This window comes from Natrix helvetica (assembly GCF_964273705.1).
Source record: "Natrix helvetica genome assembly, chromosome: 3".
NCBI classification, from domain to species: Eukaryota; Metazoa; Chordata; class Lepidosauria; order Squamata; family Natricidae; genus Natrix; species Natrix helvetica.
In genome coordinates, this window is record NC_138549.1 from 109,000,211 (window position 1) to 109,026,623 (window position 26,413).

Genomic DNA, 26,413 nt, shown 5'->3' on the forward strand with positions numbered 1-26,413 from the left:
TATATGGAGATATGGATACAGATAAAATATCTGTAAAATATTAACTTTGGCATGGTATATCTTTTATTTTCAAGAATTCCTTTGGGGTGTTCAGGGATTCCTCCCCCCCCCCCCCAGTTAATCTGTTACGTGTTTCATTTATTTTTTCTAGTGCCGGTATTAGGATTTATGCTCTTATTTTGAATACCACCATTTTTATTAACTGTTGAATTGTTTTAACTTGCATCTTGCTCAGAACCTGTGTGTTAAGTTTCCTATTTCACAGAATATTTTGGCTAGCAGAAGATTATAAGAAAGAATTTGTATGATACGAATGCTTGCCCATTGTGTATTGGATGAGCTGTTGGTCTAATGAAAGATACCATTTAATTTTAGATCTGCAGTTAAATATTCCTACAAGGTTATGGTTTAAAAATACAGTATGTCCCATTGGGAGAAAAAGCGCCTATTTCAGTTTGATGGTATAGCCTCATAGAATCTCTCCTACAGCTGAATTCATGGAGAAAATAACCTAAAACTACAGTATAGAAAGTGCCTGACGGTAGAGTATACAGGCAAACTCAGCTACCAACCATGGAGAAAGATACACAATGGAAGTGATTCCAGATGGAGGGGTCCCTTCAGAAGATACTGGAACAATTTCATCATTTCCTCCTTAAAATATTTTTATCTGGAAACAAAAATAAGGGGGAAAAACTGTAGGTAAAGATTAGAGGGTTTCACAAGAAGGACATAACCATCTGTATCTAATAACATTTTGCAAATAAAGCAAAGTGATTGCACGCAAACATCCTACTAACTTACAATGCTCATCTGAGTTTCTTTCTCAGTCAATCCAGTTTGCATTGCACTTTGGGCTACATAGGCTTTGCAATCTGAGTACATAAGAAATTATAGTAAACCCAAGTCTTATGAAGCCAACATTAGAATTCAAACATAGGTCCACTTAAGCCAGGTAATATTCTCATTGTTAGCCCAGCTTGGTAATTTCTTCATGTATTTGAAATACACAAGACTAAATGTAGATTTGTTTCCAGAAATTTACCTTACACAGGAAGAAAAAGTGTATTCTTTCCTGATGAAGAGAATTAAACGTGTTCCTATAACAAAGATAAGAAACTACAGGTAGTCCTCAGCTTACAACTGACCCCAAAAATTCTGTTGCTAAGTGAAACAGTTGTTAAGTGAGTTTTGCCCCATTTTATGTCCTTTCTCACCATAGTTATTAAGCGAATCACTGCAGTTGTTCAAGTAGTAACACGGTTGTTAAGTGGATCTGCCTTCCCCATTGATTTTGCTTGTCAGAAGGTTACAAAAGGTGATCCCATGACCTTGGGATCGTCATAAATAAGACCCAGTTGGCAATAGTCCAAATTTTGATCATGAGACCATGGAGATGCTACAATGGTCATAAATGTGAAAAACAGTCATAAGTCACTGTCTTCAGTGCCATTGTAACTTTGAATGGTCACTAAATGAAAAATTGTAAGCCCAGGGCTACCTATATGTGTTAATAGGTCCCAAATATTGACGATACCCCAAAGCTGGTAATGTTCCTTAAATGTTCCTTATCTTGGTCTAGATATTAGTGTGAATTCAGCATATTTATTTCTTGTACAATGTCCCCTATTGAATCTTTCAGACGTGGTACCAAGGCCCTCCTTTTATTCAGGTGGAGACGTCTTAGATTATTTGCTTAATCTGAAGAGAATAGACAGAAAAGATGGATTGTTGGTCACCTGGTATCATGCTGCAAATAGTAAGAATGACATGGAAGAGGCCTTAGAAGGTAAGATCTGTGTTTTCTTTCTAATTTGGACACGTGTAGCAAACACAGTGGCTCAGTGGCTAAGATGCTGAGCTTGTTGATCAGAAGGTTGGCAGTTCAGTGGTTCGAATCCCTAGCGCCGCGCAATGGAGTGAGCTCCTGTTACTTGTCCCAGCTTCTGCCAACCTAGCAGTTCGAAAGCATGTAAAAATGCAAGCAGAAAAATAGGGACCATCTTTGGTGAGAAGGTGAAAGCGTTCCTTGTTCTTTCGGCCTTTAGTCATGCCGGCCACATGACCACAGAGACGTCTTCAGACAGCGCTAGCTCTTCAGCTTTGAAACAGCAATGAGCACCTCCCCCTAGAGTCTGGAATGACTAGCACATATGTGCAAGGGGAACATTTACAGTTACCTTTTAGCAAACGACGTGATGATCAAAAATAAATCCCACTTAACTCGGTGACATCTCTTCCTAAATTCATACTACAGTATACGTATATAAATTTGCAGCTTAGATGTACCAGAGTAAGATAAAGCATCAGTCTTTCAATTTTGGAACTAAAAACATTCTGAACCTGGAATTTGTTTTCAAAACAAGCACCATCACACAAAAAAGTCTCGCTACAGAAAAATAAATCTTGTGGACCAGAATAAATCCTGCAAATTGTGCTCATATTTTTTTTCATTTTACATTATAATTGGCCAGGTTTTGTTCATGGGAGTATTTGCTGTTTTCATTGCATTTAAAGTGACTGCTATGCCAACAGTGTTGCCAGAGCTGAGCAGACAACATGACAAATTTCGAAGCTCACTGATGCTCCTCAAATTTCTTTCTCTGGTGTGATGTCTATTTCCCAGTCACTCCACTGTAGATTCCTCCCCAAATACAATGATCTTCCCAACCTTCCATTACTTCTACCAACCCAACATTTTCCCATAGATACTTCAGTTCTTGTTTTTGTTCCCTTTATCCTTAACTACTCTTTCTCCAGCCACTCCCCATGTAGCATTTCCTTCTGCCTAGCAACAAGCGGTGGGTTTCAAAAAAATTTAGAACCTCTTCTGTAGGTGTGGCCTGCTTTGTGGGAGTGGCTTGCTGGCCATGTGACTGGGTGGGAGTGGCTTTCCAGCGATGTGACTGGGTGGATGTGGGCAACTTGTAAAATGTGGTAGCAGCCAAAATGTTGGCTCAGGAACTCTGGCACTGAAGTGTGCAAGTCTTAAAGCTGTCAAGTTACAAGATGCTTGCACCCCTAATCCTTTAGAAAAAAAAACCCCAGGGGTATTCAAACTTGACAGCTTTAAGACTTGTGGACTTCAACTCCCAGAATTCCTCCTCTCGCTCTTCATCTTGATGTGCAGACGGGCGGGGGGAGGGAGCTGGAACCGGCACTGTAGATTTGTGGAACCTCTTCTATAGAAGAGGTTAGAACTGGCAGGAACCCACCCCTGCTAGCAACCATCCTAGCATTTGGTGTCTTCTCTCTAATCTGTTCTTGGTTAGGTTCTATTAGAAATGGTGAGGAGGCACTTATGTACACAGCAACTGTACTGGAATACATTTCCAAGTTGCAGTGTAGCATTTAAGGTGCTAGGAGCTGGAAATCTAGGTTCCAGACCTCTCTTAGATACATAAAACAGATAGGCAACCTTGGGTGAATTTAATTTTTTTTTAGCCCTAAACGGATTCCGTGCCAAGTGCCAAGCCAACAGATAAACAAACCTTATTGCAACATTGATTGATAAGTTTCATTTCCAGAATTGATAAGGATGGTGCAAAAATAAGTACCATAAACGCTCAACCATTGGATTAAATGCAAAGAAAAACAATAGCAGCAACAACTTATTGTAAATCAAAGGGTAGACCGAGCTGGCAGTCTTCCTTGTCACACTCCTCCTTTAAGCAGGCTGTCCAATTTTGTTTCCCCCCCTAAAAGTGAAGTGGTACATGGTCCAATTATTTCTGCGTAATATTTTTTTTTTGCAAAATTGCTCCAGGGATGAGGAGAAGGCTAGAAGTGACATCATGTACACTTAAAACATTTCCAAAAGTTACAACACTTTTTATAGGAGAGAAGGGTAGATGTACAATTAGGATTGTAAAGATGTTGCTAAACTTGTCCCACTGCTCTGCAGTTAGATATTTGTCTTTGTCCTTCCTGATTTACAGAGCTGTTGAATGTAGCTGAAACCATCACTTCTATACTGAATCCTTGCTTTTCAATTTATATTAATGAATCAAACTGAAGAAGCCCACAGAAAGTGCAAAGAGACATTGTCCCGAAACCTCTATTACTCTTAGTATGAAAGAGTAATACCATACTAGCTATAATTGTTTCTGATTGTAGTGTAAATAGATTATAAAAGAACTGGGAGTGCCTCTTTCACCATTAAATAACATGCCTGTGTGAACAGGTTAGTAGCACTAAGTAAGCAAGTTATTGTAACCGGTTCTACTTGCTTCCTGAAAAACAAATGTCCTTCCTTTTGTCTATTTGAAAAAAGAAGCCAAGACTTTGCATTCTTAAACCCTGGCAGCCTTCGGCAACACAAATAAACTTTATTTAATAGGCAAAAGGCTTGCAATATTTTGTAAATTTGTTTCAATGAGAAACAAACCATTTAAAAATAACTTTCTGGTCTAATTTTAGTTTTATAGCTAAAAATGGAATATGTCTTTAAGTAACCAAGAAGTGGATTATAAATTCTGCTAAAATGTAACACATGAACCACATCATTATTTGTGGTTAGTCAAGGCCTTGAACTCTTGCAGTGATGAGGAAAAAAGATGGCTTAAACTGGAATGGTAATGATAAGTGGTTTTAGTTGTACTCTACAAAGATCTAGCATGCACAACGTTGTATTTTGTATGGACTTGCCTGAAATGACTTACCACCTTGTCATAGTTATATGTGGTGAATGGACAGGAGGGTAGAATCCTATGCCTTGTTTATCAAATGTACGTAGAAGCCTTTTTAAGCACATCAAACATTTATTTGGGTAGGAGGAAAATCACATATTTTATGAAGAATGGACAAATTCATGGGGGACAGGAACAATTGAAATTTCCTATTTGTATAATAGACATGGTACAAAGTGTTATTCAAATGATGATTACTTCACAAGATTACAGAGATGCCCAATTAGAGGAATCAAAAAGTCCACTGCAAGCAGAAAAGTAACATAATTTTTACCTACTTAGGAAATTACTGGAGTTTAAAACTGTACTATGTACTTTTCAGAATGGATTTAGAATGAAAAAAATTCTCAAGGCATGTGTCTGGTGCACAGATGGTATTCTATTTTCTTCACTACCGGTTCGGTAGCGGGAGCGCACGCACCTGGGCATGCGCAGAAGGTCCTTGATGACATCAGGGTGAGTGGGTGGAGTCTCGTACCACTGCCACTACCGGTTCGCCCAAACCGGTGCATACCACCTCTGATCTGGTATATAATCTTTAAACAGTCATACCTTCATAATCTGGCTACCCCCTCCACCAGGGCAGCAGATGGAAAAGTGTTAGAAATTCTATTTTATATAAAGTACTACAGAGCACCACAGAGCACCACACAGAGACTGCACAAAAAGTACAGTCACCATGCGCTTTACCTATATTATTGTAATAAGAAAAAGATAAGAAAACTCTACTTAGAACAAAACAGCGTAGAGCAGTGGTCAACCTTTTAGACACCGAGTGCCCAAACTGCGCACATGCATTGTTCTCCTCCCTTGAAAATATTTTTTCAAAGCAAATACTCTTACAGGCAATCCTATAAAATTTCTGAGCTGTATGTTTACAAAAATTACAGATGATTTTCTACACAGCACTACATTAATCCTTGTTCCAATCCTTTCCCAGCTCCTCAAATTTGGAATAAGATCATTTTTATGCAAATAATTTGCTCCACTTTGCCTATGGAATTTCCATGAAATGCCTCCCTTCATTTTTCAATGTTCTCTCTTTCTCTTTCTCTCTGAGGACAGGTGATGTCATGGCGCTAGAATCTGATGTCACCCTTGAAGGATACAATACGCCCAATGAGACAGAGAAACCGATTATGGCCCACCCCCCTCTCATCTACAGTGACAATACACTTCAGGATTGGCTGACAACAGTGCTCAGGGTATCTGATAAAGGTATAACACTGCAAATTGAAAAGAGACATCCATTGGCACGGGACCTAGTTACCTGCGGGATCGCATCTCACCTCATACATCCCTGCGACCAATCCACTCTCACAGGGAGGGACTCCTCTGGGTGCCGTCCACTAAGCAGTGTCAACGGGCGGCACCCAGGAGTAGAGCCTTCTCTGTGATGGGCCCAACCCTCTGGAATGACCTCCCCCCCCCGATATTAGAACTACTACCGACCTCCGCTCCTTCCGACAGAAGCTTAAGACCCACCTGTTCCAATTAGCTGGCTTAACTGATTTATAGTCCCATTTTAACCTCCTGGCAAACATCTTATTGGGTAGTTTTTAAGGGGAAATTTTAATGTTTATTTGTATTTTAATTTAAATATTGTACAGTCCATATCCTACCTCCTCCGTTTACCTATTTGTATATTTAAGTATTTCTATATTTTGTATTCATACTGTTTTAATATGACTGTACACCACCCCGAGTCCTGTTTAGGAAAGGGTGCGGTTTATAAATTAAAGTTGTTTTTTATTATTATTATTATTATTATTATTATTATTATTATTATTATTATTATTATTATTATTATTATTATTATTATTATTATTATTATTGTAATGAATGGGGAAGAGAAATAAAGCTTTCTCAAGAATTTCTTGTTCTTGCCAATAGTGATCAAGCTGGATTTCAAAAACATTAAGACAGTGGGCCCATCTCTGGATACCTTACTAAAAACATCTTCTGAGTTGAATATTGACCGACCTGTTTGGCTAAATGCAGATATTCTGAATGGCCCAAATGTTCCTATTGATATTGCAGTTAATGCAAGCCAGTGAGTAAAATGAACTTCTCTAATACTTATATAAAATTATATATTACACTACTTATTTCCAAGGACCACAAAAAGCCATTTTAAGCCAAGACAAACTACGGGTTCATTGACCTCAGTTCCGTCTATACTAGCCTATTTTTTTCACTCTGGTGCCTTTAGAATCTTTAGCTGCAGTTAAGAGGCATCACCCAAATATTTGATAGCGTGTTTTTTAAAAAGTTGACTAATGTAGGTTTGAATGGCTGTAATCTACAATGATAAACCAGGAGTGAATGTATGCTTTCTTATCCCTGACCTATGACCCCTCCTTTCCTGATGCTATATATTAAGGAAAATATTCTTTTATAAGAGGCGTTAACTTTTATTGTTGTAGACTTTAGCTAAGATAAGAATTACTGTGTTTATATCTGATGAATAACAAGATAACAAACCTAATCTATAATGAAGCTTTACTAAAGATCTGAGATAGCAGATTAGCAGATTTGATTAGAAGTTTACATGTGCCAGCATGTACCAGACACTTTGGCTGCCACGGTCAGAAAGTCACTTGAGATTCCCACAAAGCACATGCCAAATCTGCCTTCCCCAAATGAAATCATGGTTTTATCATGCGAGTAAGGTGTCCCTGCATACTGATTTTTCTATGGTGTTTTCTAGAGTTTGGCTAGGAAGATGTCAATTCAAGTCCATACCTTGCCATTAGAAACTTACTTGGAACCACACTGAGTCTCTGATATCAAATGTTATTTCTAAATCAAATTGTTCAATGGACATACATAAAATCATACCTAGCCCAGTATGGAGAAGACTTATAATGGATTTCTTCTTTTAATGCGTATGGAACTGTGACTATGTGATTATTACCAATTGCTTCTTAGATTCCTGACTCTCATTGAAGATAGGTTTCCAAACTGCACTCTTTCTCCGGGATGGACAACCCTCTATTTATCTCACTTTCCAAACAAGACCTATACGCAGAGTATGGTGGAAGAAATGCATTCCCTTGTGGGAAACCTGCCTCAGCAAATCACCTTCCCTGTAAGAGCTGTCATGGTTAAACCAGCCTGGACTCATCTGAGTTGGCTTCTGAGTCAATCCAAAAGGTGAGAATTTGATAGCACGGCTGTATCTTGATGTATTCGAACCAGACTCCCTCCCTCATGCCTGTGCTTTATGAATAATGAAAGAATGGTTCCAAGAATTCTTAGCCAAGAGACCAAACTGGGTGAGAGTTATGGATTTGGTGATCCCATCACATCTGGTTTGAAACCAATTCTCATTCAGAATTGGTTTCTCCGGGTACTTGGAGAAGAATAAAGAATAAAGCAGAATTGGCAGAACAAACAATTTTTGCATTCTCATCTGCAAGACTGACTGTAGTTTGTTCAACAAATCATGATTAAATCAAAGTCTCTGCCTGTGTCTGTATGAGAGAAAGAGAGTGGGAGGGAGGGAGGGAGGGAAGGAAAGAGAGAGGGATAGAGCAGCAAGTATGTAAGTTCTGCTTTCGATATCACAGTCTGAAAATCTCTGTCGAGCCCCAAATATCTTCTGTTTCTAGATACAGTTTGACTTTGTGGCAAGGAAAGACTGATCCGGTTACTGTGGAAGATCTCCTGTTTATTCGAAACAACAGCAAACCTGAACAAATCTATTATGACCTTTATGAACCTATTTTGTCTCAATTCAAAAAATTGGCATGTGAGTACAACAATTGTACTTCTTTAAATAGCAAGCTTCATTGTTTCCAACAAGATAAGACCATCTGATTAAATAGCACGAACTTATTTGCATTTCAGGTAATCGAACAGTATTATTCATTTCCCCTTTTCCAGGCAGTTGATAAAAAAAAGGTTTGCAGTAATATATATATTCCATGAATCGAATAAGAGAAGTTTTAAAATATTGTTTTTTTATTTAAGTAATAAGTCATGAAATCAGAATATCTGGGATGACTTCAGTGGGTTAATGATTCAGTCATAAAATTGTAGATCAGAGAAATCATACTTTAACAGGTACATTTAATTTATTTTGATTTATTTTGGTATAGTCAATTTTTTTTCCTTTCCTTTTCTTTTTTTACTGTAGTCTCAAAATCTCTCAGCCAGAGTCAAGTGCAAAAAGAAGATGGAGAAGCTAAATGAAAAATGTTGGGAAAAAGAATGGAGCCAATTAATGTACTGCCAATTTACAACACAAGGAATATTTGACAATTTAAAACGGACTTTTCAGATTTTGGAAGATACAGATAAATTTATTACATGGATTCAATTGATACGTACTTCACAAATGGTACAAATAAATATGAGGGGGAATTGATCAAGCTTTGTGAAATACAAAAAGGATTGAGGCAGGAAAGCTCACTTTTTGCAGTTATTCATTCTGGATTTTAAATAGAGCCAAAAGACAAGATAACAAAATTGCTGGAGTGAAAATTAAAAAACAAGAGTTTATAAATTTAGAGCATTTGTTGATGATTTGGCTCTAATTTTGTGGAATCCTCAAAAATGAAAAAATCTTGAAATTTGGTGCATTGACTGGATTTAAAATTAATGAGGGAAAATAAATATGTTGACAAAGAACATAAAGATGGAAGAGCAAAAAGAATTACCTATAAAAACTAGATTTTAGATTGGGAAAAAAGGGAAATATTTGGGTGCAGTATTATTATTACTACCATGATTTGTAAGTTATTTCAAAATAAAAGATGGAATGAAATTAAATAGGATTTATTAATGTGAGGAAAATGACAATTATCACTGTTATGAAGAACTTCTGTGTTACAGTATCTAGAATGTTATTCTTATTTTAGACAATACCTGTTTTGAGAATTGATGTGCCATTTGAACCAGGGGTGGGTTCCTGCCAGTTCTAACCTCTTCTATAGAAGAGGTTCCACAAATCTACAATGCCGTTTAGAACCGGTTCCAGCTCCCTCCCCCTGCCCGTCTGCACAACATCAAGATGAAGAGCGAGAGGAGGAATTCTGGGAGTTGAAGTCCACAAGTCTTAAAGCTATCTTGTAACTTGACAGCTTTAAGACTTGCGTGCTTCAAATGCCAGAGTTTCTGAGCCAATATTTTGGTTGCTAAGCAAGAACGTTGTTAAGTGAGTTTCACCACATTTTACAAGTTGACCACTCCCACCCGGTCACATGGCTGGCAAGTCACTCCCACCCGGTCACATGACCAGCAAGCCACTCCCATAAAGCAGGCCACACCTACAGAAGAGGTTCTAAAAATTTTGAAACCCACCACTGATTTGAACAGTGCAAAAGACATATCCAGGTTTAGAAGGCAGGAGGAAAAAACATCCCAAAGGTTAAATATAAGTTTCTCCAACATGCAAATGAACAGGAGGATTGAATTACCTGAATGGTACTTTGCTGCCTGCAGTTTGATTTCGATGAAGGAATGACTGTTGTTAAGAAATAAGAGACCTTAGATTTAGAAGATCATGGCCTGATGTTTGGATGACATTGTTACTTATGATTTGATAAAATAAAAGACGATTTTAAAAATCATTATATTAGAAATATAATGCTAGGAATATGGAATAGATACAAACCTGGGCTATGCCAGAAAATACCTTTGTTGGCCTCAATTTAAGAAGTTTTTTATAGACAAGAAACATCAGGCAAAGATAAATGGTTAACATATAAAGACTTCTTAGTGCAGGAGAATGGAGAGCTTAAGTTGAAACCAAGAGAACAATTGATTGCAGAAGGATTTAGTTTTCAATGGTTCTCATATGCAAATTAAGAAAAAGATTTAATTTAGATTTTTAAAAAACTATCCAGGAATAGAATGTGATATAATGGAATTTGAAAATGAATTACATACACAGAATGAACATGTGATTGCTAAAATATATGATCTTTTGTTGAGACTTGAAAAAAGAAGAAGAGCAAATTAAAAAAATGTATGTTAAAAATGGCCCAAGGATTTTGATGATAATATTCAGACGGATCAGTGGGATAGAATGTAGTGAAAAGGCCTGAAATTCATATAGTCCTACAACTCGGATAGCACTTTTTAAAAATGGTGTACTGCTGGTGTATAGCATCAGAGAAATTGTCCGAGATGTATAAAAGTATGTCTAATCATCATTGGAAATATGAAAAACATAAAGGCACATTTTATCATGTATGGACTTGTGAAAAAGCAAAAACATGTTTGATGTACATATGGTAATGTAGGGAGTTCTAAAAGTTAACTTTCAGATAATTTTGTGATTAGGATTTATGGACAGTCAACTAAAAAAAAATCTCATAAATAATTAGTTTTATATATAACTGCAGTGAGGCTATTATAGGCACAAAGATGGAAAACTACGGAAACATCAATAGGGAAGGAATGGGTTGTGAAGATAGCTGAGTTTGCAGAAATGACTAAATTGATTTGTTCTGATTAAGCAGGGAATTAGAACCACTTTTATTTAAAAAATTGGAAACCCTTTATGGATTTTTGGTTGAAGATAAATAAAAATCTAGTGGTGATTTGAAGATTTAGTGATTAAAAAGTATTTAAAAGATTTGTGTTTCTAACTGCTGCAAAGAAAATCAAAGTCGCTATTTTAAATGCCCCCTTCTTTCTTTTTTTGTTTTCCTTCACTTTTTTCATTACCCTTTCTTTTTCTTCTTCTTTTTCTTCTTCATCTTTTATGTTTCTGCAATTTTAAAAATCTTTGTAAAATATTATTTCAATAAAGATTTTTTTAAAAAAAGGAAAAAAACCCACAAGGAATGGAAGTTGTATAGATTTGTATTTTAATTACCAAAGATTAGAAGACCACACCACTGCTTTAAACTTGGTTGGCAGAATTACCGTATTTCTCAGAGTATAAGACACACCGGAGTATAAAACGCACCAAGGTTTTGAAGAGGCAAATTCAAAAAAAAGTTTTTGCACTCTGCAAACCTCCCCAAAACGGCCTGTTTTTCGTGAAAACAAGCCCGGTTTTTTTAAAGGGCATGAATAGCCCTTAAGAGGCTTGTAGAGTGTTCCTGGGGGGGAGGGCAAAAATGAGCAAAAAAGGACATTAGGAAGCTTATAGAGTGGTCCTGAGGGCTGGGGGGCAAAATTGAACAAAAAACGACCCATTTTTTGCTCATTTCTGCCCTCCCCAGCCCCCAGAAGCTCTCTGAAAACTTCCTACAAGCTATGCATGGCCATTTTGGTGAAGGGGTGGGGTTTCAGGAGGCAAAAAAAATACTTTATTCCGTGTATAAGAGGCACCCAGATTTTCAGCCTCTTTTTTGAGGGAAAAATACAGTATACAGAAGACCCAATGAAAGATAAGGTAAAGGTTCCCCTTGCATAGGTGTGCTAGTCGTTCCTGACTCTAGGGGGCGGTGCTCATCTCCGTTTCAAAGCTGAAGAGCCAGCGCTGTCCGAAGACATCTCCGTGGTCATGTGGCCGGCATGACTAAACGAGTGGGGAATGACTGGCACGTACGTGCGAGAGGAACCTTTACCTTTAATGAAAGGTAATACACTTCTAAATAGCAGCTTTGCCACCTGGGTAATATAGTGCAAATCTATCAATAGACTGCAATTCATTTTCTGACTGAGTTTTACATGAGCATCCTGCTAGTTTCCATTTGTAAGTAGGATAGCACTACACATAAAGAGGATATAATGGACCTAAGAAGCGCTGGTGAATGTTTAAACTTCCCATTAAGAGTTCTTGTGAACATGAGGAATTTTAGGAGAGTTGATTTGTTAATCCCATCAACATCAGAACGAAAAGCCCATCTGTCTTTTGTTTAGAAAGCCATTCATTTTTCTTCTGACTCTTGAAATAGCCAGATCTGTTTAAAATTACACAGGCTGGTGTAATTTGATAGTTAAAGCAAGAGCCTAAAAACTCCAAGGTATGACTTAACTATGAGCTTATTATACAGCCATAAGCCAAGGAGTCATAAGGCCAGTACTCATTTACAAGATGGGAAAAATACCAGTGCTATTTCCAAATCTCCCTAATGTCACCCATGCAAACACTGCAATAGGTTTTATAAAAAGTACTAGCAGTGCATCTTGGGAATGAGCAGATAATTTTGTGCATGCCGATTCAGAGGTTCCAAGATGATTGAACCGAACTGTATCAAGGCTGAGTGAGGTGAAGATACAGTTCAGATTCTAAAGCCTCAGAGACCGATTCATGTTTTCAAGCTCTTGTAATATCAGAGCAAGTGAGCTAATGGCAACCAAAGGGATTTGGGAGCATTTCGAAAGCTTGGGCATTCTCAAACACGAACTGGATTTTCAGAGCCCATTCCTATCCAACTTGCCCTTTATTGAAGATAACTCTGGAGGTTCACAAGAAACCCATCCTGCAAGCAGTGAGGTTGTGTATTTATATACATATATATGAGCTGATACAGAAGCTGTTTCACCCAACCTGAGCTGCTTCACCCAATTGTATTGGTTGTTGGTCGGTTTCTCAGTACAGGAATAAGTGCTGCTATTAATTGTTACTGAGCCTCTTTGAGGGAGATGGGCAATACAGAAATGTGAAACATAAATAAGCAAACAAATAAAAATAAATAATACACTTCCTCTAAACAGAAAAACACCATCTTGCTTGTGCTGCTTTGAAGAGGATGTCATAGGTCAGTGATGGCTAACCTTTTCCGGACCTAGTGCACACCCAAGATGCAATGTGGGCAGGGCCCCCGCACATGCACCCTGCCCCCATGCATGTGCACACGGTCCCATGCATGTGTGCATGTTCCCCAGTGTACACACTCTGCCCCATGCACGCGCATGCACCTCATGCATGCACGTGCGCGCAGCCACCCTGCACACCCCACACTCCCCACACATGGTGGCAGAGACTCGATGACCAGCTAGCTGGCTGGCAGGAGACACGCGCACATGCACGACAGAGCTGAACTGGAGCAATGGCTTGTGTGCCCACAGCGAGGGCGCTGCGTGCCGCCTGTGGCACACATGCCATAGGTTCACCATCACGGTCATAGGTCTTCCATCTTTGAAAGTTTAAGAGAATGGAAGAACAGAAGGAGAATTGCAATAGCAATAGTGCTCGTATATATCACTCCACAGTGCTTTATAACACACTCTGAGCAGTTTACAATGTCAGTATATCACCCCCAATAAAATGGGCTCCAATTTTATTGACCTCAAAAGGCTGGACGGCTGAGTCAACCTTGAATCATTCATGATCAAATTCTTGACTATGGGAAGAGTTTGCCTGCAATGCTGCATTCTAACCAGTGTGCGGCCTTAAAGGATGGTCCTAGAATAATTCAGTGGTGGGTTTCAGGAGGTATGCCCTGGTATGGGCATACTGGTGCCTGTCTGAAGCACTGGGTACAGTTCCAGTACGGTGCTCCAGAGGGCCCACCCGCCAACCCGTCATCCTTACCTGTCTTTAAACTCTTCGGCGCGTCCACTGCTCGTATAGCACCTGTGCGACGCTTTGCTGAGCAGATGGAGCGTTGCGGAGGCTCGCAGAGGTGTTGCTGGAGGGTAGGACACATGCGCATGCTGTGCGTGTCTGCACATGTGCTGTCTCCTTCTTGTGGAGGACACCAGGCCCCGTTGCAACTGTACCGGTTGTAACGGGATCCGGAACCCACCACTGGAATAATTGTATTCACAAGATGGCCTCTGATTTCTTAGCATTTCTGAATTTGGTGACGCATTGACCAGCTTTTCAGGCTTGAACTATCATGAGCATAAAATTATTTTAAGGCTTGTTTTTAAGCTATGAGTTCATTTATGTTTTTAGACAGTAATATAATGTGAGAGACAGAACCTGTTAAGTGATAGAAATGAATAAATAAAAAATGTTAAAAATTACTAGATTTTAGTTAAATGTAATAAAAGCCAGCCAATTCTCTGCCCAAATTATCTATAATAAATTACTATATCACTTTACAGTTCCAAAGATGTGAAAAGAGCAGAGAAAAGAGTGTCTGCCTTGCACGTAGCTTTAACAGTAACCATTTTTCTTGTCTATCACCCAACTCTCAATGACTCTGTGGATGCCACAGATTAATTAGCCATTTTATGAATTACCCAGTTCGTTAATCAAATGACTCCCTAAATTAAATGTAAAATAAACTGTTGCAAAATTCCATTGTTATAGGGTAGACAATTCCCCCCTCTCCTTCTACACACCCACAAACCCAACCTCACGGTGTAGGATTGTAAAACACTATCTCTAAGAGGTGCTTTGAAGCACATAGAAGCATGAATGTAACACCTCTTTTTAACACCTTCATCACACCAAGTGTATTTTTTTCATACTTCCCATTAGAGTAACTCCACACTTCCCTGTGGTTGTCTGCAATGATTCTTCTCACTGTATTTCAAAATGCTTCCATATCTTCTTTCTTTACATCCACTTTGCATTAATTATCTTGGAGGATTAATTTATCTGGCAGTACTTTTTCATGCACTGCTTCTATTTCCATTTTAGTTTCTTTCACTTTTTTTCTTTCATACTCACTTCTTCTCACAGAACTACCCTGGATTCCTGGAACTATCCGGTTATAAGAACCTATGAAGGAGATTCCTCCTTCAGGTATATACATGAAAAGAATGTAGCTAGGCTTAAGCCATGTTTTAGAAACGGGAATTCAAATAGTCACTATTCACATTCGTCAATCTCTAAATAACTGAAGATTCTTCTCAACAAGTTCCCTTTCATTCCACCTAACAGAATGATGTTCCTAGATCATGTTAATTCAGAATGTTGCATTTTTCCAACATTCATCCTTAAGTCTCCCATTATGTTCTCTGTGCAGCAAAACACAACTTTCGCCAATCTGTGATTCCAGTGGTGGGTTTCAAAATTTTTTAGAACCTCTTCTGTAGGTGTGGCCTGCTTTGTGGGAGTGGCTTGCCAGCCATGTGACCAGGTGGGAGTGGCTTGCCAGCCATGTGACCGGGTGGGAGTGGTCAACTTGTAAAATGTGGTGAAACTCACTTAACAACGTTCTTGCTTAGCAACCAAAATATTGGCTCAGAAACTCTGGCATTTGAAGCACGCAAGTCTTAAAGCTGTCAAGTTACAAGATAGCTTTAAGACTTGTGGACTTCAACTCCCAGAATTCCTCCTCCAGTCATGTTGGCTCAGGAACTCTGGCACTGAAGTGTGCAAGTCTTAAAGCTGTCAAGTTACAAGACCCTTGCACCCCTAACCCTTTAGAAAAAAAAACCCAGGGGTGTTCAAACTTGACAGCTTTAAGACTTGTGGACTTCAACTCCCAGAATTCCTCCTCTCGCTCTTCATCTTGATGTTGTGCAGACAGGCGGGGGGAGGGAGCTGGAACCGGTTCTAAACGGCACTGTAGATTTGTGGAACCTCTTCTATAGAAGAGGTTAGAACTGGCAGGAACCCACCCCTGGTAGATTCCTACTTTCATACATGCTCCCAGCCACCTATATGTTACAATTTTATACTTCTTACATACATTTAAGTCCTTTCTTTTAAAATTAAACTTTCATTCCTTTACATGCATTCACTTTGTAAGATTAGGCTAGCTTCAATCATGGGTGTCAAACTCACGTTGTCACGGCAGCATCACGTGATGCATTGGGACGTTCTCCTCCTTCGCTAAACTGGGTGTGGGCATGGCCGGCAAGTGACACATCGGGCCCCATCGGCTGGGAGTTTGACAGCCCCGCCTTAAATTCCTTTCTCTGTTGTTGGCTGACTTAGAATTAATTATATAAAGAAAGAAAATTAGGAGTAGGTTTAGCCATTTAGCTTCCGACTTATATGGACAGTAATTGTTGGTTTTTATCTCTTGATTGATACTTATTACAACTTAACCTGAATGTAGTCTTCAGTAGTTTTTATCTACCAATTTACGCTTTCAGACTGAGTCTTTAATCTGTCAATCTGTTTCTTTGAAACTCTGAAGATAAAAACTTGATACATGGAATACATAGCATAGCAGAAGAAATGTTGACACTCTTAATACTCATTCGTTCTGGCTTTTGTTCACAAATAACACCAAACAGTAATTCAGCAAACCATAGTAGTGGGATTTGCACATGATGTTGAGCCTTAATACTAAGTAAAAACAACCTACATGGTAACCTCGTTTAATACTAGAGCTAAATCAATAGGTTATATGAACATCATAGATCCAGCCCAATAGATTTTCCATTGGAATGTATTCTAGTAATAGGTATGTCCTTATCAAAATTATTAGCAACCTTTATTGATGTACCACTGTTAATGGGACCAGAATCAAAGAATACGTACATGAATATAACTTACACCCTTGAGAGGTTGTTGGACTTTGACAGGCTAGAAAGTCAAGGTCCATTGTCCCTTTCTGATTAATCTGTATTTATTCCAGTGTTTCTTAATCTGGGAACTTTAAATGCTGGCTGGAGAATTCTGGGAATTGAAATCCATGCATCTTAAAATTGGCTGGAAAATTCTAAGAGTTGAAGTCCACACATCTTAATGTTCCCAAGGTTGAAAAACACTGATTTATACTAAGAAAGGGAACATATGAATACTTGCTACATTTTCCAGAACAAAAATAGGAGACACAAGATTCTTTTTCCTTTCACATAACTTTTATTGTCATTGATTTCAATAACCTTCCGCAGCAGTAGAAGCCATTAAAAAAGCTTGGGACACTTGGCATGACAAAGTTTGTGCAAAATCTTAGGGAAAAAGAGCCTTCTACCGAAATAGATAATGAGGTATTCTCTTATCAAAGAAGAAAATTTCTTCCAAAATACCAAAGATAAATCCGAAAGACATTTTCATACAGGAATAATTCCTTGGTGACAAAAGAATCAAATCTTCATAAAACATACCAGTAATTTCCTAACATTCAGGAGAAACTATGTACGAAGAATGTTTAATTTTTTTTTGTTTACATGTGACATTTTGATAATTTGCTGTGTTTGTACAATGTGCTTTGTAATTTCATGCATATTTCACCATACGAGAACCCACCACCATCTCCAGTGCTATGTTGCAGATTCTCCTATTAAAAAATTCTTTCTATGACTTTTCATTCTTTCAAATCTTATTCCCTTGATTAAAAGGCACTTTAAAATACATTTCACTTTTACAGCTTGCTTAAGCTGAATTTAATACAAAATTGCAATCTGTGCTTTAATTCCTAATAATCCTGAACAAGGCAAAAATGGTGACAGAAGACCCTCACCAAAAAATATCAAGTTTGAAGTTCTATTCTTCTTCAGATTTTTCTGACCATCATAAATATAGGACTTCAACAGAAGCCAATGCGGAGGCAAATAAAGACTTGCAAAATCCTGGAAGACTCTTCCTATTTTGCTCATTTGTACCCTGATTACTAAAGATTACTTGGCCTGGATAGAAAATTCTAATTCAGCTCAGAAGCCACCATAAATGGGTTTTCTCCTCCTAAGACTGGCCATATAAATTGATTCATCTGAACAGGTCTGCTTTTAATTCTCCTCTGTTCTTCACATACCCAATGGAGTAATTTCTGATAGTATTTACAACGAAGTTCATCATGGGACAGTTTTTTAAAAAGACGGAGGAAGGATTGTGCAGCTAAAGATTCAGAAGTGCAACGGGGACTTTGTCTTTGTTCTTCTGAAGGAATTGGTCACAGTCTTGAAATGTGCGATAGAAACTTGAAGACAGGCCAGCTACATTCGTTGTGATATAGGAGAGCAGGCCTGATGTGGCCTGATGATAGTATGACACCTAGAAACAAACGAAGTTTATCAGCCAATTCTTTGGACAAGCTGCATGTTGCTTATGCATAACTTGCAATGACATAGAGCCATACAAACAAAGGCTGATTTATCAACATTATATACTTTCTACATAGTTTACAGAGAAAAACATTAACTAGTACCATGCAAATTACTTTTAAAAACAATAGATCCTAACAGTGCCCACATTAAGAATTCATCCCATTAAGAGTGCTCAGAAAGTGTCATGGAATCTGAACAGATATTTTCCTTATTAAAACAAAGACGGGAGGACTATAATGTCCATCAATCCTATACTGGGTAACAGAAGAATAAAAATAAAAAGAGGTAAAATTCATGAATAGAAAGGAAATCCCCAAGTAGTTCATTATTTAAGGGAGTTCACTCCGTGAAGAATATGCTAGGGAATTGAACTGAAATCCTTACACAATTTGCGATCCACGGCTGAGACATGAGTTCAGAGATTTGTTGGCTCAAAGCCTCCATCCACTCCTCGCCAACATTTCAGGATCTATATACGTTACAACCAAGCTATAAATAATAAAAAAGTTATGATTTCCAGACAATAGTTTGGAGGCTAGCAGTAACTGTAGTTGGTGTGAATTTGACACTGTAGAAAGCCAGACTTGGACCCAGTGGGAGTGTGAAAGGGAACTCTTTTGCAAGTATGAACAATTTCAGGATGCTACTGTTGTCTGCTTCTAAGGCAAATGCTCACCTTGGTAAGTTCAGCTGTTTCCTGCCAAAAACAGAAGCCGGAACATAAAGTCTCCCCTCGGGTATACTGTGGCCTTATAGGTTGGGTTGGCAATGTGACTGATCTGAATGCTAAAACATAGGGATCTCTGGAAGGAAAAGAAGAAAAGAAAATGTGATCAGAACAAGCAAGGACAATCAATGCATCCTTATTCCACTTATCAAGTACTCTGGAACCCTTTCACTTTTAAAAAAAAAGGGGGGTGGGTTCCAGCAGATATTAAAATTTCAGCTTAGAACTAGCATAACCTCTATAGATATGCGGGCACAAAACTTTGATTTGGAGAATACATGATAATTCAACTGAATCTCAGAATTGAATCAAATATTGATTCAATTTGATTTGACAATATTTGAGCAGAATCAAATTTGGATGGAATTTTGCCCATGAGCGGCCGTCTTTGTTTTCCTATTCCTAAAAATGAAAGGAACCATTCAAACTGCAGTGTCCATGAATCAAACTGATTCTCCATTGATTTTTAAAAAATTAAATCAGCCTGGAGCTGATCAATAGACTTTGATGTATACAATATTGAAGCCAAAGATTACTCCAATCTTCCCAATCTAGTGTCCCCAGATGAATTTGGAACAATACCCATTTGCAAATTCTGAAAGCTTTAGTCCAAATTCATTTAAAAGAATGCCATGAAAACAGGACTTTTGAGGCATGCCTAAATGACATACCCAGGGCTGCAAGGTTTTCTTTGTGATACCAGGACAACAAAGTCCAGAGGCTTCTTTTCCTCACTCTCAGTATGACTAACTACATGATAAATCATGTCATCTTTGTCAACTTGCTGGACAAGTTCACAGCTCCTGCAAAAAGAATGCAGACATGAAATACAAACGTACATATTAACTCCAGCTACAACATTTCTACTTTTTATTCCTTTGAAGGTTGAAAAATATAGATGTTAATTAAGCTGTAACCATCAACCAGGGAGAAAGCAATAATTTTTATTCTTGCCTTCTAAAGACAAAAAGTCTCACCCAAAAGGGGGAGAAAGTTGCCCATTTCTGTTTTAGAATTACTGGTACAATAATCATCAACTTAGATCTGCATACTGAATTATCCCATTTTGGGGCTGGCATAAAACATAAACCAGAAATTAATTAAATGTGTTCACACAACAGGCCCACTCACAATAAACCAATATTTCAGCTAAACAAACTTGACAAGTTGTATAGATGGAAACAGTAGTTTTGTAATTGGCTTAATTTAGTGTGTTGTATGAATAAAGTCAATTTGATGTGACCTGTTTTAGGATTCTGCCAAATGCAAAAAAATGAATAGAACTACTGTGGAATTCTTTTTGGCCAAGTGTGATTGGATAGACACGAGGAATTTGTCTCTGGTGCATAAGCTCTCAGTGTACATAAAAGCAACAAGGGATAAATTATTACCATAATCATAAAATATAATCATCATAAATCATAAGCTACGGCATTCAGTGACATTCGTAGGATATTAAATAAACAATCAACATAAATCATAACAGGATACTAAATAAAAGCAATCAACATAAATCAGGAGCTACAAACAACAAAGTTATAGTCATAAAAAGCTACGGAAATAGGTAATATGACAGATCAGATGGATAAGTAATATCTGGGATTATGAAAAACTCAAGATTTTTGCTGCTAATCGTTACTGCTATGCCTCTGTGCAGAAATTTCCAAAATTAAAAAAAATGAAGTCACAATCTCCAATTAACAAAAAGAAAGAGAGATCTTTCGAAGTACTTACGAACAATGTCTATCCCACTCGTGTCTGTTCCGTAGATCGGACAGCAACAAAAAAGCTTGCTGTACATTACAGAGGATGGTCATCTCAATTCGGACAGAGAGAAACTTGTCCTCTTCCAGAATGTACATCTTAAACTTAAAAATATCAAGTTCAACATGTTACCACAGAGTTTATCATGAGTGTGAAAACATGCATTCTTTTTATTATCCATGAAATGGATAAAATAAGTGACAAAACAAAAGCATTATCTGAATTCAATGAGGACCAGCATTATTTCTCAAATAATGTCCCCTCTAAGGAATTCATCTCACCAGGATAAGATTCATCAGAGGAAGAACATTTGAGAAACATTAAAATATCCTCAACAGCTATATAATGCCATGATGATTATTTAATAGCAATAGCGTTTGGAGACTTAGTCACTGCTTCACAGTGCTTTACAGCCTCTCTAAACAATTTACAGTGTCAGCATATTGTCCCCAACAAACTGAATCCTCATTTTACCAATCTCAGAAGGCTGGCTGGCGGGCTGAGTCAAACCTTGAGCTGGTCAGGATCGAACTCCTGCTATGGGCAGAATTATCCTGCAATACTGCATTGTAACCACTACGTCACTACATCACAGCCTTAAAGAACTACAGTGGGACCTCGGGTCATGAATGGCTCAGACCACAACCAAATTGGGTTCTGACCAAAAATTTCCCCTGGTCATGAACACATACTCGGGTGGCGATCAAACGCGGCTGCAGCTGATTTCTCCTTCCGCGCCACCAAGAAAGTCCTGATCTGCTGAACAAACTTGTTTGCCATTCCATACCTTTAATCTTGTTCTCGCTGGCTTCTAACTTGTTTTGTAAGATCAACTTTCTCCCCAGCCAGGGCAGCCTCTCTCTCCCTCTCCTACCTCCCTGAGAGACTCATGTGATGTTGCAGAAGCCTCGATCACAGCTTTTTTGTTACTCTTGCTTTGCGCACATGGTGAGGGTTGGGGACAGAGCCAAGCAAGCTCTGCAGTTGGGAATTCTGGCAGCTTGGAAGCCAGGATCTCCCCCTGCCTCCCGTCCTCTGGGAGCTGCAGAGAGCAGCAGCTCCCTTTCTTTCGACAGAAAGGCCCTGGCGCTTGGCTTTGGAGCATGGAAGGAGGGCATATGTTGGGCTGCTTCTTCTCGCCTGGGCTTCCTTGCAGAGAGGAAGGCAGGAGGAGCGCTGGAGAAGCCAGCCAGCCAGCCCAGGCCAAGCCGTCCCGCCCAGGTTGTAGGAGAGCCGGGCTCCTAAGACGGCCGAGAGGAAGGCAGGAGGAGCTATCAGTGCTATTAAAGGATTTTACATTTTACTATTACACTGTGAGTTCTATGGCATAATTAACTATATTTGTGTTTAAAAATCTTTTTTTTTTTAAAAAAAGTTATATATAGTTCTTAGGGGTCTGGAATGGATTGATCGTATTTACATACAATTCAATGGGAAAGTTAGATTCAGGTCATGACTAAATCGGGTTGCAACCAAGGTTGTGAAACAAATTGTGGTTGTGACCCGAGGTCCCACCGTACTTTGAACAGTCAGCATTAAAGCACTACTGTCCAAACAGTTGCTATCAGGGCACTTCCATAATATCACCTCCATCCACCATCACTTGTCCTTTTTTCTCTATCACTATTTAAATCAGAATATACAGACACAGTGAATTGTATCATGGCCTAAACCCAGCCCTGAAGTGGAAAAGTTAGCGGCTACTGCTAGAAATGTGTAGCCGATTTTTCTCCACCTTATTAAAAATTAATGATTTATAAATATTTATTTCTATTATTATTTATTTATTTCTATTGTTAAGGACACCACTTCTACTCAACATGAATTTGATTTTGTAATAATGGAAAGAAGACTGGCTATAAAATACCCTGCTGCATTTTACACATGCAAGGATCACTCCGGACCTTTTAGAGACAAAGATGTGCTTGTCTCTTTGGAAAGGAAAGTTCATTTGAGGACTTTTCGATATAGCTGTACTGAAGTGGGATCCACCCATCTGCCACTTGGCAGAGAAGTGTTATACAACAAAGATGGGGAACAATGTCAAAGGAGTGGTCAAAGCAGTTTAACTAAAAATATATAAAGATCTTCTAGCTCCTCTTCTGCCATTAAAACAGTCCCCAAGCATTAGCTACATGAAGTGGTAACCCCAACAATGAAAGGGAAAGATGATTATTTTACTGATGAAAATAATCCTACGTTTTGGTTGGTTATTGGGAGATATTAAAGCAAAGCCAATTGCCAGTCTACAAAGTGGGAGATAATTTAAAAAATCGGCCTGAAATATGAAAACAAAACACAGAAAAACTACAATACTAGAATGTTTCATAAGGTTACCCAGGAGAATCAATAATGTTAACACTCTACTACTTTAAACTAAATAAAGATCACAGTGTATCAGTTCACTCAATTTAGCAATCAAAATTTTTAGAAGTCATTATCTCCAACAGTGGTCTGGGCAATTGTCAACTAGGATGAGAAAGAATCAAGGAATCCACTGCTGTGTAGATGTTTTGCTTTTAATTCCAATCAGTTCTAACCAATACAGTCCATAGCGAGAGTGGGTGGAAATGGTGGTTCAAACAATCTAGAGCAGCGGTCCCCAACCTTTGTGGCTTGGCAGCCTGGCTGGAGGGGGAGAAGGGAACTGGAGTGTACGATCCATGGCCTATTCAAAATTGGGCCGCATGAGTGGCTGGGTGGCGCACATGCATGCAGCTCGACTTGCACGAGCTGGCGCACTGCTTGTGCAAATTAAGCTGAGTGCGTGTGCGCCTGCACACTGAATGGCTACTCGCATGGCACAATTTCAAACAGTCTGATAGTGGGCCACAGCCCAGAAGTTGGGGATCCCTGATCTAGAGGGATCAGACTGCCTTTTCTTAAAGATGGACAATGTTCCTCAGCCTGATCTCTCCAGAGAGTCCTAGACTTACAGTCACACCTGTGCCCAAATGCCTTTCTGTTGCAAGGCATTTGCTATGTGAGTTTTGCCACATTTTACAACCTTTCTTGTAATAGTTGTTAAGTAAATCACTACAAATGTGAACTTAATTACATGGTTGCTAAATGAATTTGACTTCCTCACTGACTCTGCTTGTCAGAAGGTTGCAAAAGGTGATCACATGACCCCAGGACATTGCAACCGTCATAAATATGAGTCAGTTGCCAAGTGTCTAAATTCTGATCGCATGGCCATGGCAATGCTACATTGGTTGTAAGCGTGAAAAACAAACACAAGTCACCTTTTTCAGTGCCATTCTAACTTTGAACAGTCACTAAATGAAGTGTTGTAAGTCAAAGACTAACCATACAACCAAAATGGAGAATTCAGTTGGGTGTAATTTCAAGACACCTGGAAGACACCCAGTTGGGGAAAAGTGATCCATGATGATATTCTGTACAGGGGAATTGCTACTTGGAGAGGCTCTGAGAACTTGAAGACTTGATCATAAATTGTGCCACTCGGGCTGAACAGAGCTGCTTGAAGATGAGTTAGTTACCTTGTCTCTTTCAGATGCAAGTACCCAGTTGGCTTTAGCTACCAAAGTCTTCAGTGCAATAACGTTGTTATAACTCAGATAAACCTGGATTGGGTATATATTTAAAAAAAGGACAATGAATGTTGAGTCTTCTTCTGGATTTTTTCCCCCAATATATTGAGCAATGCTATCACCTTTTCCGATGTCTTCCCCTCATCAGTGCTTTGACCTGTATGAAATCAGTGGACCATGGGCTTAACTGTGCAGCTTAATGAAAGCACTAAATACCTGTCAAGGGCTATAGAAGTAAGATATGACTGCATTTTTTGGAACAGTTGCAGCCTGAGGTTAGTGGGGATTTTTGCAGTTCTAAAAATCCCAGAAGACATCAGTGGAACTTGTCAGTGTTCTAAATTTCTAAAACCAGGGTGTAAAACTAAAATGATCTCTGCAATGATAAACCAGTGGGAAATAAGTAAACTCTTTACTACTGAATGTTTGGTTTTTCAGATGTATGAACGAAGTTATGCCTGAAGAGATGCTCCAGTCATTTTGTATTCTGGATACTGTATAGTGCCATTTCCGAGATAGCAGATAAGACGCTCTATCTTGGTTGATAAATAAAAATTCTAGGGCCTTTATGCCAGATGTTCTACGGAGCTCATACTGCTGGACTTGGAAATTTTGTCAAGAACAGTGCAAGACTTATCTTGAGATCCCCCCACCCTAAAAACATGCTGTTTAAAGAGTGTTTTGAAGATGTCATCCTGTCAGCTCCAAGTCCCATCAGCTGCTGCATACAAAAGAGGCTAAGCAGCAAAATACCCATAAGAATTTGAAGTTGAGGCTACAAAGGGAGAAGAAGATATGTTTGGAGGGCTGCAGTGTTTGAAAGGAATGGAAGGGAATCCCCGAGTCTAAAACTTTTAGAAACAAAGTAAACAGAATCAATTGGCAGGTCAGAGAGGCAGATGGAAGCTTACCTTGTTACTCTCGTCCCAAGGCACAGATAAAGGTACTTCATTATATTTGCAGGAAACAACATATTTTCTGCAGAAAGCAAATGTAACATATTAATCTAACATGAGTATGATAAATTGTATTGAAAACAGTTTCTCTCACACATGGAAAATAACAAACATGCTTTGAATATCACTTTCCCCAAAAGAATATGTAAGAAACGTCATCTTTGGAGAGGAGCCAACGTCGCGATGAGATGACGTGCAATCTCAATGCTCTGAGATCACCGCTGACACTTTTGCCACTGGGTGGTCCAAATGGACCTAAACTGTCCCATAGAGACAGTGAACGGGAAGAATATGTCCTGCTGATCTCAGGGACACCACAAAGTCCCTGATTGATCCAGGAGAAGTTCTTCTAGCTGGCAACAAAAGCACAGCCCCTAGGCTGATGAAGTTGGGACAGCTCTGAAACAGAAGGAAACGGAAAGATAAAGTGTTTTCAGCTGGTGAGGATTTTTTACTGTTTTAAAAGAGACTGCCTACAAAAAACTTAAAGTTAATTTAAAGTTGAGAACAGAAGAAATAAGCGGTGGAATTAAGCTTTGAATGGTTTTGGACAGTGTGTTATCTTACTTTTTAAATGCTATTTTCATGGATGGAATTTATGCAAGCCTTTTAAAACGAATGGGTTAAGTTTTCTTCTTCTATCTTTTTTTATTATTATTATTTGCAACCTATGGACTAAAATTCTCCTTCTTCATTACTGCGTGTGTTTTTCCCTTATTCTTCTCTATTTCATTCCAGAACTTGACTCCTTTTTTGTACCTTGGAATATAAAAAAGGTACAAAAAGGAAGAAAATTGTAACAACAGAGGGAAAGACAACACTGCTACTCAGAGGCTGGAGGTTTGTGTATTGGAAACAAAACACTTTTACTATCCTCACCAATTATTCTGGCTTGGCACTTCAAAGTCTCACTGTTTG

The 26,413-nt window shown here is 38.7% G+C and overlaps 2 protein-coding genes across 8 annotated transcripts in view; one reads left to right on the forward strand and one right to left on the reverse strand.

The window, feature by feature from the left end:
• Window positions 1-1,706: 1,706 nt before the first annotated feature.
• On the forward strand, window positions 1,707-9,666 carry FAM151A (family with sequence similarity 151 member A). Its single transcript, XM_081949126.1, has 6 exons — window positions 1,707-1,789; window positions 5,754-5,906; window positions 6,582-6,741; window positions 7,620-7,844; window positions 8,303-8,442; window positions 8,830-9,666. The coding sequence occupies exons 1-6, from the start codon at window positions 1,771-1,773 to the stop codon at window positions 8,883-8,885; spliced, it is 753 nt and encodes a 250-aa protein (XP_081805252.1). The 5' UTR covers window positions 1,707-1,770; the 3' UTR covers window positions 8,886-9,666.
• Window positions 9,667-17,287: 7,621 nt separating this feature from the next.
• The window catches only part of ACOT11 (acyl-CoA thioesterase 11), a 161,281-nt gene continuing 152,155 nt past the window's right edge, over window positions 17,288-26,413 (reverse strand). For all 7 annotated transcript variants that reach the window (XM_081946730.1, XM_081946726.1, XM_081946728.1 and 4 more), the window contains 6 exons: window positions 25,451-25,517; window positions 24,489-24,572; window positions 20,956-21,089; window positions 19,893-20,024; window positions 19,171-19,297; window positions 17,288-18,441 (listed from right to left, as the gene is read on the reverse strand). In XM_081946730.1, the coding sequence (XP_081802856.1) occupies window positions 18,286-18,441; window positions 19,171-19,297; window positions 19,893-20,024; window positions 20,956-21,089; window positions 24,489-24,572; window positions 25,451-25,517 (700 nt within the window). In that variant the 3' untranslated portion in view covers window positions 17,288-18,285. The remainder of the gene's footprint in view (window positions 18,442-19,170; window positions 19,298-19,892; window positions 20,025-20,955; window positions 21,090-24,488; window positions 24,573-25,450; window positions 25,518-26,413) is intronic.